The sequence below is a fragment of the Microcaecilia unicolor genome, chromosome 11 (genome assembly GCF_901765095.1).
Source record: "Microcaecilia unicolor chromosome 11, aMicUni1.1, whole genome shotgun sequence".
Classification (NCBI taxonomy): domain Eukaryota; kingdom Metazoa; phylum Chordata; class Amphibia; order Gymnophiona; family Siphonopidae; genus Microcaecilia; species Microcaecilia unicolor.
This window is the reverse complement of record NC_044041.1, coordinates 62,374,655-62,393,124: the sequence shown is the minus strand read 5'-3', so window position 1 is coordinate 62,393,124 and position 18,470 is coordinate 62,374,655. Positions and strand designations below refer to the sequence as shown.

The following is an 18,470-nucleotide window of genomic DNA, read 5'->3' as shown; positions in this document are numbered from 1 at the left end:
ATGAGACAGCTACTGATATTCAGTGGTACAATAACCAGGTTGTGCCGTCGAATATTGGCTCTGACTGACCATTTTTATTTATTTGATACTTGTATCCCACATTATCCGAATGCAATTATTCAGCTCTATGTGGCTTACATTAGTAATAAATGGTCAAGGGTCTGGCAGTTAAAATTTAATTGAACAAGTGGGGGGGGGGGGGGGGGGGGAGTTTTTGTTATAAATTCATGTTTACAGGTACAATTCCCAAGGTTGGGATCAGAGAATGTTGGAATGTTATTGTTGAGTCTGGCTTGGATTTGTACTGCTGTTTGTGGTATATTCAAATAAACTTTACAAATTGAAAAAAAAATTTAATTGAAGAAATATATCAAGGAAACCTTAAATATACCATGTACTACACCCTCCCTATCTCAAACAGCCTGAAAAACATCGGCGTTACAATGGACTGTAACCTTACACTAGAGAGCCAAGTGAAATCCACAACAAAGAAAATGTTCCACTCAATGTGGAAACTCAAACGCGCAAAAATATTCTTCCCGGGGGAAACATTTCGCAACTTGATACAATCAATGGTACTAAGTCATGTAGACTACTGCAATGGAATTTATGCGGGATGCAAAGAAAAACCTTAAAGAAACTTCAGACCGCTCAAAACACGGCAGCCAGGCTTATATTTGGAAAAACGCGATTTGAAAGCACAAAACCCCTCTGAAAAACTGCACTGGCTCACAATCAAAGAACGTATTGCTTTCTAAATCTGCACCCTGGTTCATAAAATTATCTTCGGCGAAGCCCTGGGATACATAACGGACCTCATAGACCTACCAACCAGAAACACATCCAAATCAACACGAACATATCTAAATCTCCACTACCCAAGCTGCAAAGGACTTAAATACACATCAACTTATGCATCCAGTTTTTCCTACATAAGCACACAACTGTGGAACGCATTACCAAAAGCTTTGAAAACAACGTATGACCACCTAAACTTCCGGAAATCACTAAAAACTAACCTGTTTAAAAAGGCATACCCTACCAATCCAACTTAAATGCCTGAACTCTGCAACACAACAAAACCAAAGTACGTAATGGACATAACACAATTCTTCCGCTCTACGATTCCCAAATGTGTCTGTTCCACATGAACCTTATCTTACCACAGCATCACTTTGTATTTGTTCATACCTGAATCGGCAAACGCCTCTCCAGTACTATGTAAGCCACATTGAGCCTGCAAATAGGTGGGACAATGTGGGATACAAATGTAACAAATAAGTACAGAAACTGTAATATATTATTCAAAAATCTCATACACACTCATACCACATCAACAACTAAACTAAATAATAAAAATACTATGTGAAATTGTGAAAAGTGCTCAGTTCATTAGTGCAGTCACCATTAAAAAGAGACTGACTGGTAGAGAACCATCTTTGCACTAATCTGTTCTCTGTGCACCATATTCATGAGTACAAAGATGGAAAAATAGTTAAGGTGGTCCTAATAAATATTATCAATTTTATACAAAAATTTATTACTCATCCCTTACTAATAGTTACTCCACAAAATGTATTATAAATGCGTACAGAGCACATCAAACAAATTTAATTCCCCTGGTATTACGTATCGCAAAGTCTCAACTAGTGCATGTGGTTTCACTCAATACTTCAACAATAAATAGCTATAGTTTAGCTAATAGAGCTAAAAGAAAATCCTTCAAAAAATGGAAGAAGGATCCGACTGAAAATAATAAGGAACAACATAAGAAATGGCAAGTCAAATGCAAAGCGCTGATAAGGACGGCAAAGAAGGACTTTGAAAAAAAGATTGTGTTTGAGGCAAAAACACATAGTAAAAATCTTTTTAGGTATATTAAAAGCAAGAACCTGGCAAAAAAATCAGTTGGACTGCTAGGTGACCGAGGGAAGTGTGAAGAAACAGTGTGTTTTAAGCCTTTAAAATGTATTGGATATTTTCCTGTCTTAAATATGTCTGAAGTGTATTTCTCCTGTTTAGCCAGCAGATGGTGCATGTTTATGCTTAAAGTGTTACAGAGGACTGAGGGGAAGATGCACTAAAAAATCGTTAAAGCCCTTCCCTTACTGATTCCCTTAGCGAATCGGTAAGGAACGGGCATGCATCAAGGAAAAGGAATGCAAATGAGCTGCTCGTTGTAGCTCACTTGCTCTCTATATTCCATCGGTAAACAGTCGGCCGGAGGAGCATGCGCAGAGCAGCCAAGCGTTATGCCAGCTGCTGTGCGTATGCCAAGGACGTCCTTCACTCAAAAAAACAACATAAAAAAAAAGGACATCCCTGTCGAGCAGGAAACTTGTCAGCAGCCTGAACCTCAGAAGAGAAACAGTGCTGAAAAGAGCCCCAGTTAATTTAAGTGCTACTGCTCTTTGTTTGTGTAACATTTCCATTGTTTACTGTTTTGCATGTTAAAGGCAGGCTTACATCAGGCAATAAGAAGGACTTCTGTGAAGAAAATAAACATCCAAGTGCTGGTCAGGGACGTCTAACATGAGCTGGATGTCTTCCTGCAGCTTTTGTGATGGGCGTCCTTCTTGGACATGTTTTTCTTATATGCAATTAGGAAGGACTTCTCTGAAGAAAAAAAAAAAGGACGTCCCTGTTTTTCTTACCTGCCTGAACTGATCACAATCACAGTTCTCTCAACAGTCCCCTCCAAGGTTGTTTTCAGCTTGCGCCCCCCCCCCCCCCCCCAACAGGATCGGGACATGCGAGGACGTCCAAATCAGAAAGAGAAGTAGCCTTAGCAATATCAGCTAAACGCGCTGGGATTGGCTGAGAGAGACCTGGAGGGAGGGACATCCAAAAAGTTTTGATTTGGACGTCCTCGCACATTCCGATCATGTGGGGGGGGGGGGGGCGCGCAAGCTGAAAACAACCTTGGAGAGGGGACTGTTGAGAGAACTGTGCTTGTGGTCAGTTAAGGCAGGTAAGAAAAACAGGGATGTCCTTTTTTTCTTCTTCTTCAGAGAAGTCCTTCCTAATTGCATATAAGAAAAACATGTCCAAGAAGGACACCCATCACAAAAGCTGCAGGAAGATGTCCAGCTCATGTTAGACGTCCCTGATGAGCACTTGGATGTTTTTTTTTCTTTCTGATTCCCTCACAGCAGCCCCAACGAGAGGTGCAGACCTCCCGTTAGGGGTTTCCATGGTAAGGGAATCGGAAAATGGTAGTGCATCTCATTACAATATGGTTTCTACACATTATAATACTAATTTGCTCTTCTGCATTCCGTTTTTGTTAGCTGCTACCATGATCGGAAAATGGCAGGGAGAAGCCTTTAGTGCATGCCAGGGTTTACTACTTGCTCATTAATGGCTCGTTAAGTTTAGTGCATCTGGCCCTGAGTTCTCTTTCTTTTAGTTGGCACACAGATAATAGGAAGTGCATATAGTGATGTAACCAGTTTTTATTTGAAACTTGACTGTTTTAGGATCTGATTGACCTGGAGGTTTTACATTATCCAGCAGTGCAGGCTGTTGCTTCAGTTTTAGCCTGAGAGAGAGAGATCTTTGCTGAAGTTATGTGAGCAGATATATGTACTGATCTCCCCAGGTACTTTCTAGGAAGTATGCAAATGTTTAGTGTTATAATTGATCTATATTTCAATTACCTATTATGTTTGCCAATTGCACTATTTTGTTCCACTGTTCAATATTTTATAGGAGAATAAACATAATTGTTTATTTATTTGCTGTATTTGTATTCCACATTTTCCCACCTATTTGCAGGCTCAGTGTGGCTTACATTATGCCGAAATGGCATTATCTTGTTGGGCAGACTGAATGGACTGTACAGGTCTTTATCTGCCGTCATTTACTATGCTATGTTACTATGTTTGTTCGCCCTGTTTGTCTGGACTGATAAAGAATCCTGGTGGTTTGTGTGTTGGGTATGTAAGTGCTTTCTGTGAACTGTGGGACAACTGGGAGTGTGGCTCCAGTAACCTAGAAATCACTGGGGATAATTGAAGAGTGGGAGAGTAGCCCACAGGTAGTTCTGACCCATTCGGTGGGAGGAGGGTGCTAGTGTAGAGCACAAGCGGCATATGGCATATTAAAATCGCCTATCAGTAATACTTCCCATTTCCTAGCTATCTTGTGGATGTCTTCAATTAAGTCTCTATCTGTTTCCTCTGACTGTGAAGGTGACCTGTATATTACTCTGATATAAATACATTTTTTTTTCCCTCTTTCCAGTTTAACCCACAGCGCTTCTTCTGTACCCCATGTGTCCTGCATTTACTACTACTACTACTACTTAACATTTCTAGAGCGCTACTAGGGTTACGCAGCGCTGTACAATTTAACAAAGAGAGACAGTCCCTGCTCAAAGAGCTTACAATCTAATAGACAAGTGAACGGTCGGTCCGATAGGGGCAGTCAAATTGGGGCATTCTGGATTCACTGAACGGTAAGGGTTAGGTGCCGAACGCAGCATTGAAGAGGTGGGCTTTAAGCAAAGACTTGAAGACGGGCAGGGAGGGGGCTTGGCGTAAGGGTTCAGGAAGGTTGTTCCAAGCATAGGGTGAGGCGAGGCAGAATGAGCGGAGCCTGGAGTTGGCGGTGGTGGAGAAGGGTACTGAGAGGAGGGATTTATCCTGTGAACGGAGGTTACGGGCGGGAACGTAAGGGGAGATGAGGGTAGAGAGGTAGTGAGGGGCAGCAGACTGAGTGCATTTGTAGGTAAGAAGGAGAAGCTTGAATTGAATGCGGTATCTGATCGGAAGCCAGTGAAGTGACCTGAGGAGAGGGGTGATAAGAGTATATCGGTTCTGGCGGAATATGAGACGTGCAGCAGAGTTCTGAACAGACTGAAGGGGGGATAGATGGCTAAGTGGGAGGCCGGTGAGGAGTAAGTTGCAGTAGTCCAGGCGAGAGGTAATGAGAGCGTCACTTTAATATACTTCTTAGCATATAATGCCACTCCACCACCTTTTTTCCTACCCTGTCCTTCCTGAATAGATTATAGCCAGGTATATCCCAATCATAGTTCTCCGTGACCGCCACTAAATCCAAGTCTGCTTCTATCATTGTAGCCTCTAGATCTAAAGTTTGTTTCCCATACTACAGGCATTGGTATAGAAGGTTCTCCAGATGTTACTCTTTTTTTCGTCTTCTATAGGGGCATTTGATGTCCTACTTTCCTTGGGGTTATTTATGGCTTTGGGGCCTTTTTTACCCATCCCCAGCAATTTTAGTTTAAAGCCCTCATTAGTACTTTAGCCAGTCTGTTGCTGAAGACACTCCATCCCTTTCTTGATAGATGGACACCATCATTGCTCAGTAGCTTTTAGAAAATCATCCCATTTTTCATCTAAGTTGGGTTTTCCATTCATTCACTTTTCAAGTTTCAAAACTTCAAATACAAGTGTAACAATGAAACTTGGCAAAGTGGGTAAAATGAGGCCTCTCAGGAATCCAAGGTTCTGCATCTCTATGCTGGAGAGGGCTTTGTGTAAACATTTTTTCTGTGCTGAAGGATTCAGGGTTTTGTCTCAAAGTGAATGTTTGGTCTGAGTTCTACCCACAAATAAAGGTAACTTCCAGTCCTTTTCTTTTTTGATGCTTCGAGGTATGAATGTTTTGACCCAAACTTTTGGTTCTGCTTTTAGCTCTGTCTACAGTAGGAAAAGAAAGTTTGTGAAGATGGACTCCAGGCGGAAAGCAGGCATGGGCTTCCTCACCTCCCTCCTTCTCCTCACCTTCCTGCCTCTACATTCTTCAGGTAAGGCAGCTTGGGGGAGGGGTAAACTCCAATATATACACATATATAAAAACAAACATTTGCTAGACAAAAGTCCATCGGGAGGGGGGGCAGGCGCTTTACAGTGTTAAATGTGACAACAAAAATCAAGTGAGACAAAACAAATAAACAAGGGAAGCAATATCATCAGGGACATTAACTGTAACAAGCAAAGGAGACAATACAAACAAATTAAACAGAGAGTACTTAGCTTTATATTTGTGTAGCACTTTGCAGAGTGCAGGGTTTAATGTGTGAACTGCTTCTATTTGCTTGGCCTCCCTGCACTCTGAACTGAAAGGCCGATGCAGAAAGCCATAGTGAGCAGAAATGCACAGTTACCGCATGTTACAGGGTGCACAATGCAAAAAAGTGTTCTGTGCAGAATGGTGCACAGTGTATTAAAACTGAATGGTAATGAGGCCATTGCACAGAATGAGGCAATACACAGAAGTAAACGAGGAGGGGGGGAGCATTTTAAAGGACACACAATGTGAGAAATTTACTGCCTGCTCCAAGGCTGTATAAAAGGGTCAGTTGAGAGGATTTATTGCCAGTTTTTCTGCAACCTATCAAGTACCTGCAACTTAAAAAAAACCCAAAACAAACAGAACAGGAGGTAACAGTTCTGTGTGCATGTCAAAAATGAAAGTACCAGAACACATTTGTGTGTGAAGTGGAATGTTCTACACTTAAATATTAGCCTCACAATTTTATGTGCAAGAAATTTTTCTGAGGATAATATTTATATGCAGAACAACATTCCGGTTCATGCACAGATGTGTGCTGGCACTTTCGTTTTCTTCAGACATGCGCGTAGTGAAGCCACGCTTACTGCAGAACCTTTGTGTGCATGTGTCCAGCAGGCTTTCCCTGATTAGCACGCAAGTTTTGCTTACTTTGAATTTGCATCTTAGCTCATTGCGTCAATGTGGAATATTTTCTCATTAATCTCACAGTAGAAGCTGTGTGCTCATGAATCAGTGCGCAGCTATACTACAAGGCCTTCTGCATCGACCCCTGGGTTAGTACAGGAGTGGGTCACACAAAGCCACTCTCTGAAATGTGCATTGGAAGCTTGGCAAGTAACATTTTAAGAACTGGAGGGAATCAGAGAGGGTCACATGTGAGGTGGACTTAGTGAATTTTGGAAATAAGTCCTTCAGTTAGTCTAAAGAAGTAGTGTTGGTAATTGTCTCTTTGTGTCTGGATTTACTAAGTGCACATCTCTTCTTCTTAAAGGGAAGAAGGTCCGTTGGTGCACCTTGTCTGAGATGGAACAAAGGAAATGTTCGGATCTCTCCAGAGCCCTCCTGGCTATTCTGCCCCCTGCCGTACTCAACTCCTTTGCCAGAGTGTCATGTGTTCGTACTCACAGCACTCAGGACTGTATCAGTAAGATTCAGGTGAGCTCCCATGGCTTTCCATTCACCCTGGAGAGCAAGGAAGATTTCATTTCTCTCCTGCTTTAGACTGTATTGCTTTTGCCCGTGGTATCCTTTCTGAGCGCATATTTATTTACTTAAGATACATTAACCACCTTTATGAAGCAATTCATGCAGGGTGTCATACAGCAGTTGTAGTTGGACATCGGCAACTTACATTGTGTTAACAATAGCAAAATGACCAAATGTCAGTGTAATTCACAATTAGAACAGTGAGGTATGAATGGAAATGAATTAAATTATAGTAACATAGATGATGGCAGATAAAGACCTGAACGGTCTATCCAATTTGCCCAACAGTCATATTCATTATCAGTTTATGATTAAACCAACAATGAACCTGAATATGTATACTTCATCTTGATCTTTCTTTCTTGATATTTCTTTGCTGTTTTGGGGAGACAGACTGTAGAAATCTGCCTGGCACTGTCCTTACATCCAAACTACTGGAGGTGTCGTCGAAGCCCCACTCCAGCCCACCCATCCTGATTTGTCTATTCATACACAGGACATATACTGTAGAAGTCTATCCAGCATTGTCTTTACGTCCTGACTACTGGAAGTGCCATTGAAGCCCACTCCAGTAATAGCAATAATATTTGCCTTTGTCTTGGCTTACACTGATATAAACAACTTTGACTTTTAAAAAACTCTCTGGGGTAAATTCAGCGTTCTGGTTTCAGTAAAATAGGTAACCCTTTTACACACAAGAAACCGTTAAGTACCAATATAATATCCTCTCTTTTTTTAAATTTTTATAATTGCAGTGACTCACTCAATAAGAATTAGAAAAATACTAAAAAAATGTAGTCCTAGCATATAACTAATGTTTGTGAAGAGTGCTCAGTAGAACATGCTGCTATGGCTGAGCTCCTAACATCCAGACATGAGTAAATCAAAACATCATTGCATTCATGCCCCACCGCATTCCAGTATGGCATAAAGTCACTATGAGAACGAACATGGGAACAAATGACAACAGGACGACATAGGATCAAGTTTATGAAAATGAACTGAATTATTAAAGAGATTTTTATCTTCACTTGAGCACCAACACGAGCACGTAATACATCTGTGACAGCTGGGTTTTTGCTGAGAAATATTGGATTCATTTCAACTCCTCCTCCAGTTCTAAGATAAGTGGATTTTTCTCAGTTGGAGATTTGAGACTTTATGTGCATAGTGACTTTATGCCATACTGGAAGGGGGTGGGGCATGAGTGCAATGGTGTTTTGATTTACTCATGTCTGCATGTTAGGAGTCCAGCCATAGCAGCATGTTCTACTGAGCACTCTTCACAAACATTAGTTATATGCTAGGACTACATTTTTTTAGTATTTTTCTAATTCTTATTGAGTGAGTCACTGCAATTATAAAAAATAAAAAAAGAGAGGATATTATATTGATAAACAACTTAGTATCATAAATATACAATCGTGTAACAGAAACTTAATAAATTTCAACAGAATATAAATGATACACCATAGTGGTCAGCATGATAGTACATTAATGTAACATAGATATGATTCTCACAATTTTGGCACAATACAAATGGAAAGGAGGCCTGAATCATACCAAGAAAGCCTGCAACAAAGATGGCTCAGTCGCATATAATTTGAAACTTAAAATTTAGGTTAATCAACTTGAACATGATACATGCTTTGACTGGCAACCAAAGTAAAGCCTTCAGCACAAGGGAGATATGATTACAAGTACTCAGACTAGTGAGTGTTCTCATTGCAGTATGCGTAATACGTTGAAGTCACTTGATTTGCCTACACTGCAGGCCAATAAGGAATGCATTAAAATAACCTAGTCACGGCATCAACAATGCTCATGCCACCTTCATTAGATCAGGAGGAGCAAGATATGGTCAAAACTGACAGATCATCTGTAGTATTCCAAAAGTTGACCTAACCACAGATGAGATTTGTGGATTTGGGTCCAGTTTAGAGTTCAACTCACCCTCCTCAAATCTTGAACCACTTTTTAAATAGAGAGTATAATGCTATCCATCCTAATTTCCAATTTTACAACCAGATCCCAAAGTATCTCTGACTTCTTCTGAAGGTTTGTTTTTAACTGACGTTCCACTGGATAGCAAAACAAGTTGCACAGAAATTCATAGTGCTCAATTCCTTAGGGCTGAATGTCTGAAAAGAGAACCAGATTCACAAATAGATGGTATTTTAAACATGTTGACTGGATAATTTCACATAGTGGCAGAATGTACAAATTTTAAATAAAAATAAGGATATGACGCAACCCTGGGGAAAATGCATATATAACTGTAGATGGAGATAATCAAAAAGAGAGCCAAAATAGTCTCTGTGCTATGGAACCCAGATTGAAAAACATCTGCAGGGTGCCTTGTATGGAAAAAAAATCCACTAACTACTAGAGTGAAACCACATTTCCAATGATTTTCCCTACGAACATCAGATATTAAATAGGTCTAAACTAAGCTAAGACCTGAGGATTGCTTCTTGAACGAAGAGTGAATACATTATATTTTCAACCTTTCCGGCAAAATGCCCTCATACAATGAGGTTTCCACAACAAGTCCACCTGTTGGTCGCAAGTACTTTTTGGTAAAGCATAGATCAAGGTCATAATATGTTAGGTTGAATTTGCCTATCTGATCCAGAAGATCCTTCTTACTGATCTTTGCAAACTGATTCCATTCATCTACAGTACCAGTCTGGGCACCCTGGTCTAGTGAATTCTCATAACAAGCCCCACATCCTTCCTAGCTTTGTCAGGAAGAGGTAAATTGGCCAGGTTTTCCACCAAGTTTAAAAAATTGTCCTCAAAATAATAGTGCAGGCCTATTGCTTAACTTCAAAGACGATGTTAGTACCAAATATCAAGTTTGCAAAGTGCTTGACTATTGAACAACTCCTTGGGCTGAAATAATATATATTCTTTGCAGACTTACCCCTGAATTTTATATATGGCAGCTAAAGTTGTGTGCAACTTAATTGTTTAACAAGCTAATCAGTGCCGATAATTGGCCACTAACAAGCAGTTATCAGCACTAATTAGAACTTACGAGTGTAACTTTCTAAGTGTATTCTGTAAAGTGGTGTGCGTAAATTCTAATACATGGATCTCAAAAGGGGGCATGGCCATGGGAAGATTTTGGACATTCCTAAAAATTATGCGCATTGTTATATGCCTGATCTGCACCTAAGTTGGATGCAGGCATTTACACCAGGTTTTAATTGGCGTAAATGGTCACACCTAAATTTTTGTCATGGGGACGGGCACTACGTGTATTATATAAGCCGCACCTAACTTTTTAGGTGAGATTTATAAAATAGCACTAAGAACGTTTTTTTGTTTTTGTTTTTTCAGCGCCTATTTTATTTTTAGGCACCATACATTGAATCTGGTTGTTAACTGACTTTTGTTCTGTCCAAGACAGACTTGATTTAGCTCATGCCCTCTCACACTTCTTGCGTAATTCTTTCAGGGGTAATAGGGCATTGAAAACATCAGCTACCCCCTTCCATCAGTCGAAGTTGCTCATAGGTAAACATTGAGAGTCTGGATAAAATTGGCCTGAAGTAATTTTGTTTTGAATGAACCTGTCGGGGAGATAAAAGTAGATAAGATTTCATAGCATGGAGGCATGTATGACCACCATCTTGGATGATTTGTTAAGATCTTTATATAGAAGGGATTCCTTTATGTTCGCGGATGATGTGCTACTGTCACTGACCAATCCATTAATTTCACTGCCTAACCTGATGCAGGAAATAGAGGGATACTCGCGAGTTTTGGGCTACAAGCTTAATGCGAACAAGTTGGTGGGTATGGCGGTGGGGGTGCCACTGAGGACATGTGAGGCGTTGAAAGCCTCATATGTCTTTAAATGGACAACTAGCTCTATACAATATTTAGGGGTACAGATACCTGCGGTACCGTCTGAGCTGTTTGCGGTTAACTACCCGGCACTTCAGAAAGCAGTATATAGTGATCTAGACAGATGGACTCACACGGGACTGTCTTGGTTAGGCCGGATAGCGGCTATTAAAATGAATATCCTACCCAGGCTATTGTATTTCTTTCGGGTACCGTCTGAGCTGTTTGCGGTTAACTACCCGGCACTTCAGAAAGCAGTATATAGTGATCTAGACAGATGGACTCACACGGGACTGTCTTGGTTAGGCCGGATAGCGGCTATTAAAATGAATATCCTACCCAGGCTATTGTATTTCTTTCAGGTTCTTCATTTGAGACTGTCTCAGTCTTTCTTGTCTGGTCTACAAGACCGTCTGTTACGCTTTATATGGAACCAGAAGAGACCCCGTCTGCCACGGGCTGTTCTATATAGGAGCAAGCAACTTGGAGGTCTGTCAGTGCCAAACCTGTACTGGTACTATTGTGCTGCCCAGGCTAGGTCGGCGGTCGAGTGGTTTAGGGGGGAAGATCATAAACTCTGGGTACACCTTGAGCAAGCTATGGTTGGGACATCTGATGTGGCTACCCAATAAATACAGAGGACAGGTTGATCCGTTTCCCCCGACTGTACAAGCTACCTTTTACTATTGGAACCACATGTTTGTTGAGCGTCAGCCTCCTGTTTCAGGATTGGCGCCTATGGCAGACAACTTTCTGTTCGGGCCGGGTGTGGGGAACCCTATCTTTGAACGCTGGGCGGCGTCTGGCTTGGATATGTTGGGGCAGTTGCATGTGGGAGAGGACTTGATTCCCTTCGATACTTTGAAGGAAGACTTTCAGCTACAGCAAAGTGACTGTTACATCTACTTGCAACTTGCGCACTTCTTGAAAGGACCTAAATATGTCACTTGTGTCAGGAGGGAGGCGCATCCGATGGAGGAGGTTTGTGTGCGGTTTCAGAGTACGTGGGGTATGATCACTTTCTTATATGCGTCCTTGGTGGCGCACCAAAGGCCTTTTTATTACATAGGAGACGGTGGGAACAGGAGCTAGACTTCACTTTAGCGGATGAAAAATGGCTGCAGTTGGAGAAGGAGACTATGCGCTCCACGAGGTCGGTGTCTATGAAAGAGAATGCAGTTAAAGTGCTTTTCCGGTGGTACCTTACACCAGCGCATTTACACCATATGTTTGTGCAGGTTACTGACAGTTGCTGGAGGAAATGTGGGGCTGTGGGTACTATGGGGCACATATGGTGGACATGTCCAAAGGCTCAAGGTTATTGGAAGGCTGTGCAGGGGTGGCTTCAGAAGTGGTTGGGCAGACCTGTGCGGTGGCATCCCTTAGTCTTCCTGCTGGGGCAGCGACCGGAAGGCCTTTAAAGGGAATGAATGGCTTTTGGTGAAGGGGACCTTGCAGGCGGCGAGAGTGAGCCTGGCACAGAGTTGGAAGTCACTCCTAGTACCATCGCGGGTACGCTGGCTTACTAAGTTACGCTATATGTGTGAAATGGAGAGACTGACAGCAGTTAAATGTAAGACCTTGCCTAGTGTATAAAAGGATGCCGCCACTTTTGTAGAGAAAGCCAGACGAATTTCATATTTAATATAAACAGTTTACTCATTTGTTTAGTGTACAAGCTGATTACCATCAATAGGGGTAGTCAGGAAGCATTTCTATACTCAAAGCATATCTACACACACAAGCAATTTACAGCAAGCTTAAGGCAAATCAAAAATGCTCTAGACAGACAAAGAAAAATTCAAAATGCTTACTACCTCTTTGTTCCCCTCTAGTTTTATACCGGGCCTCTGACTAATTCTCTCATACAACATTCCTGTGCAAGTCTCTGAATACCACAAACTGTTAATCATGTGCAGAACATCTGCTTTCTATTACCCCCCTACCTTTTAGCCCACAGACTTTCTGGAGCCTGCCTTTGGCTAATGTGTTGCCACATTCTTTTCATGCCTCAGGAGGGTTAGTGTTAAAACAGCTTGTTGTAATCATGGAGCCTTCCACTCCGCATTTTTCATACTTTTATTCAACAAATCTTTCATACTTTTGTTCAACAAATCCTCCCTTTTGAGGCCTGGTATTCCAGGACTCAAACATCTGTTTTAGCTCCAGTCTGTATCCTTACCTCCCTTCTAAATTTCCTCCCCCCTTGTTTGTGGCATTCAGTTTCTGCACGCTTTTTCAATATTTTTGGCTGACATATTAAAGTTCTATTTATTCTTGATTTAAGTTATCATTGTTATTTTAAAAGCATCCTGGCACATCTTTGCAAACATGCTAATACATGTTGCATTAAACAGATTCAATTGTACTAGGGTACAAAATTTATATTTCTTTTGAATACAGACAGTGAGTTTCATCAAAGGGAAGTACACTGTCATTCTTATGTTTCATATAAGAACAATTATAAGGATAATGCCCAATTGCATTAGTTAATGTGGCATTAAAAATTACACAAATTAAAAGCATAACATTCATTGAATCAGTTGTTACAACATTCTGCATGTAAGTGCACTTTATCGGGGGGAATGTGTTCAGTTGTCATACTATTAATCAGACACCAACATGATGTCTGTGGGTACTTGTCCATAAGCAAGGCTTGCTTATAAATAGTCTCATTTGTCCAATGAAGGTTTTCATCATCTCTTACACAGGTATTATTGGGATCACAGTCATGGTGCCCACTCAATTTTATCATTGTAGTCCCATACATCATAGCTGGCAAGGACAAGGATGTGGGCACATATGATACAATCAGTCAAATTCAACATTTTGGCCGCTGCAACAAGTCTATTATCATATGTGTTCATTGTCCATTAACAAACAACAACATCCCAATACCATCATGTTTAGGGACATGATGTTTGTTTATTCTTTGTCCATTTCAATGTTATTAATTCGTCGAATATCTGCTAAATGTATCCAAGAAGTATGACCTTCCAGACGGGCAGCAGTCTGAGTAAGGGCCGTGATAGCAAAAGGCCCTACATACACAGGATCCTTCCATGTTTTATGTGTAAAGTTCTTTCGCAGTACTAGATCACCTACTTTAAAAGCACAAACATCATTAGTAGTCCCTGCCTGTGATGCTACATTTGTTCGGATCATATCACTTGTCAGGTTCAACATAGGTTGTAGCTTTTGCCAGTACTGAGCTGTGCTATCAGTACTTGCTGTCTGCATCGGGAAGAAATGACGTCCTGTCTGAATTTGGAATGGGGTCAATTTAGTACGCCCATTAGGTTGGGCCCTTATAACCATCAAAGCTAATGGTAACAAATCAAGCCAGGTATATGGTTTACCTGCTGTTTCCTTGTTTAAAGCCTTCAGTAATACTCTCAATTTAGTTTTTAAAATACCATTGTAGCGCTCCACCAAACCATTGGAGGTGGGGCGATACACTGATACTTTTCTGTGTGTTAAACCCATAATCGTTTCCATTTCTTTCAAAACACTGTTATTAAAATGTGTCCCGTTATCAGAAATTATTCTAGACGGACACCCATGGCTTGGCATAATATGAGTTATCATTCTTTTGCTGGGCCTTCTGGTATTGGAAGTGTCCCAGGCGATATTTTAGGACCTCGTTTAGGTATGTTAATATTGCATACCATGCAATTTTGCACAACCTGTTGAATCAAGTTATCAATTTTCAAGGTCCAAAACCTTTGTTCAAACTGTTGTCTCATTGTTTCCTTATTCCAATGCATGGTTGCATGCCAACCAGCCAATACCTTAATCGCCTGGCTCATTGGCATACAAGGTAATCCTTCTTCTGCATTAAACCATTCACTTCCCAATTTCATACATCCTCTCTTCAACCATTTTTCACTTTCCTGTCCCTCTGGCTGCCACATTTCTACATTCGTAAGTGGCCCTTCCTGTGTCTGTCTAGTATTATACAAAATCTTTTCACTTTGCTTAACCACCTCCGTTGCTGCTGCATTAGCCATTGCATTACCTAGTGCTTCAAAGGTTGGCTTTTCAGTGTGGGCCGGGGTCCACACAACTGCAGTTTTTCTACCTTCACGTTCCCTTCTTGCCAAAATTTCAAACAGCAATTTCCAATATGTGTAATGTTGTAAATTTTTACCTGCACTGGTTATCATCCCCCTACGCTGCCATTTTAATATATGATACTGTAGTGAACTTGCAACGTAACCACTATCAGTATATATAGTGACATTTTGAGTCATATCAGTGTGTTGTAAGGCTGTAATAACGGCTAAAAGTTCAGCATGCTGTGCAGTATGATCAGGAGGGGTTTTATATTGTACTTGCATTATCTTTCTTAGATTCTCATCTACCTGCACGCAGGCAAAGCCTGCAACAGTCCTTTCACAAGCTCCATCTGTAAACCATATTAACCCATCAGATAAGGGTTCAGAAGTAAGACAGTGAAATGTAGGGATTTCTATAGTATCAATCTCACCCTCTTGATCGACAGGAAAAAGCAGATCTATCTTATTTCTCTGTTCTTTAGTTAATGGTATTATTCTTATATCTTGTCCTAAAAGTACTGCTTGATATTTTCCAAATCTAGTGGCTGTCAATGCTGTTTGGCTAGGGCTCAACAGCGTTTTAATCGTGTGGTTGGTATGTATTACAATAGGAACAAAAGGCATTTGTGCTCTCCACTTGCCTACTGCAGCCACTATAGCTGTCAGTAACTTTGGTATTTCTTTCATTCCCTTTTCCACATGATTAAAAGAGCCTGACAAAAAAGCTACTGGTGCATTTACTTCATTATTTTGATTAATCATAGCTGCCCAACTATTTCCCATGTCTTTTACCCATAGATGCACAGGTGATTGGATATCTATTACTGCTAAAGGTCCTGGAGATAACAAATCCCTCACAATCTTAGCCAATATTATCTTATCCTGTTCTTCCAATACAATTAGTGTATTCTTTGGTGTGGCTGCGGGCAGTTTCAAATGTTTATAAAGTCTCATTACTTTTTGTGTATAATTTGGTATCCATTGTCTGCAGTAATTTAACATTCCCAAAACAGCACGTAACTGGGTAACTGTTTGCGGTACCGGAGTTTCATTTAAAATAGATATAACTTCCGGTATAATGACCTTATGTTCTGCTGAAACATTTTGTCCTAAAAAGGTGACAGTAGACTGAGCTATAACACATTTTTCCCTGTTACATTTATATCCTAACTCTCCTAATAACAAAAATAATTTTGTAGTCCAATCTAGGCATTCTGCTTCAGTCTCAGCAGACAGTAGAATATCATCTACATAGACAAACAATGACACCGTGTCAGGCAATTGACTCCTGAAATCCTTTAAATCCATCATTAGTTGTTTTGAGAATACCGATGGACTATCAGTAAAGCCTTGAGGCATCCTAGTCCACCTGTATGCCTCACTCTGTACTATAAATGACGTCAAATCCCTAGACTCTGGATGAAGAGGTATTGAAAAGAATGCATTAGACAAGTCAATAACAGTGTTATATGCATATATATTCTGGGTATGCAAAAGAGTAGCAGGATTTGCACAAATCGGAAATTGATTTTTTGTAACCTCATTTAGCTCTCTTAAATCATGTACTATCCTTACATTGTTTTCTCCTTTCGGGACCGGAAACAATGGGGTATTGTACGGGGATACTGAAGGTTCAATAATACCACATTTCAATAATTTACCAATGTGTTCCAGGGTTTTGGATACTAATTTAGGTCGTATGGGGTAAGGGTCTTGCTTCGGCCCCTTTGCCCCTTCTATTAATTCTATCTTATGGGGTTTTGCATTTATGGCTAGTCCATATGGTGAATCACTTGTACTCCAAATATGTTGTGGTAATTCTTCCATAACCCTTACTTTATTTTCATTATTCAACTGTTGAACCATGGTGAGCAAACTTGGTATTTCTTTATTTCCAAAATCTAAACACAATCCTAATTGAGACAATAAGTCTCTACCACACAAATTTACTGGGCAATCAGGTGCCACTAAGAAGGGTACCACAGCCTCCCTTGAACCGTGCGGTTGGCATTCCAAGCGCACCAGAGTCGGTTCCGTTAGCCTTTTTCTTTGTTCTATCCCCGTAAATCCCACTGTTGTTCTATACTGATTTGAAAGCTTAACTCCCTGTGGTTTTGCACACAACACAGAGGTACTCGCCCCTGTATCTATCAAAAATCTCACAGGAGTTCCATATTTGCCAATTGTCAATGTAATAAAGGGTTCCCTTGTGTCTAACCTGAAAATCATTCCCTCTTCCTGACACGGGTTTGCTTCCAGTCAATAGCATTGGTCTGGAATATTCTGCCAAGTTGGAAAAGCATTTACAGTACCCTGTCTCTGTACTGCAGCCCCTGGTCCCTGTGATTGCGTCGCCGGCTGCTGTATTGCAGTCTGCGGGGCACTCGCAGGTATCCCTACTACTTGTGGCATTAATCCTTGCTGCGTCTGCATTTGTACTTGGGGCATTCCTGCCTTCTGATAACATTCTGAGGCATAGTGACCATATTGCTGACAAATCATATTGTTCAGATGTTATTAAAGATTTTAAATCACCACTTCTATTAAACCTACACACAGAACTAGCTAGTGACTAATTCAAACCAGATGATCTCTTAACACTGCAGGAATCTCACTTAAAAAAGAGTCAAACAAAGTTAAATTGCAAAGACATTCCACATAGAGAACTAGAAACAGAATAACACATATTTTAAAATAAACAGAGATCAGAATTCCCTATAAGACAAAGAACTTATTTAAATCTAATCTAAAACAATCTTTTAAAAGGAACAAAACAAATTTCAGTTCTTCCTGACCTTTCTAAATCAAAACCAGATGACATTCCTCAACCTTCAGGCTGAACCAAAGGCTGCTTTTTTTTTCTACATCTGCATTCTAAGCTTTTCTTCTTCTTTTTATTTTGTTGTAAGTATTCCAGGAGAGATAATAATTTTGGACGATCAAACGATCCATCCTGAGACCAGCTCAAAACAGAATCTTTTGCATCATATTTGATCCATTTCTCATGTATCTTTTCAATCTGTTTTTTTTCTAATGGGAATAATTCTATGACATGCTGCAAAGGGGAGCATTTTTTTGAACTATCTAAATCTAAATACATAGCATATACAGGAGGCTTTTCTTTCTTATCTGCCCCTTTCCCTTTCATTGTATTCTGACTATTACAATTTCTCCTATAAAGCCACAATCTACAAAAATATACTAATGCACTTAAACAAAGAAAATATACAAAAAAGAAAACTACAAAGCTAAACAAATATATCGGTAATAAGGCCACAGTGTAAGCTTACTCACGCGTCTTCTTATTTC

The 18,470-nt window shown here is 40.4% G+C and overlaps 1 protein-coding gene across 7 annotated transcripts in view; it reads left to right on the top strand.

Annotated features, from left to right (window-relative positions):
• The window catches only part of LOC115479594 (saxiphilin-like), a 93,844-nt gene that overhangs the window by 1,087 nt on the left and 74,287 nt on the right, over window positions 1–18,470 (top strand). For 2 of the 7 annotated variants that reach the window (XM_030217597.1, XM_030217595.1), the window contains exons 2-4: window positions 3,480–3,601; window positions 5,661–5,773; window positions 7,034–7,197. In XM_030217597.1, the coding sequence (XP_030073457.1) occupies window positions 5,695–5,773; window positions 7,034–7,197 (243 nt within the window). In that variant the 5' untranslated portion in view covers window positions 3,480–3,601; window positions 5,661–5,694. Of the gene's footprint in view, window positions 1–3,479; window positions 3,602–5,545; window positions 5,585–5,660; window positions 5,774–7,033; window positions 7,198–18,470 lie in introns of those variants that run through there. The other 5 variants (XM_030217593.1, XM_030217592.1, XM_030217596.1 and 2 more) reach the window with 4 other exon arrangements.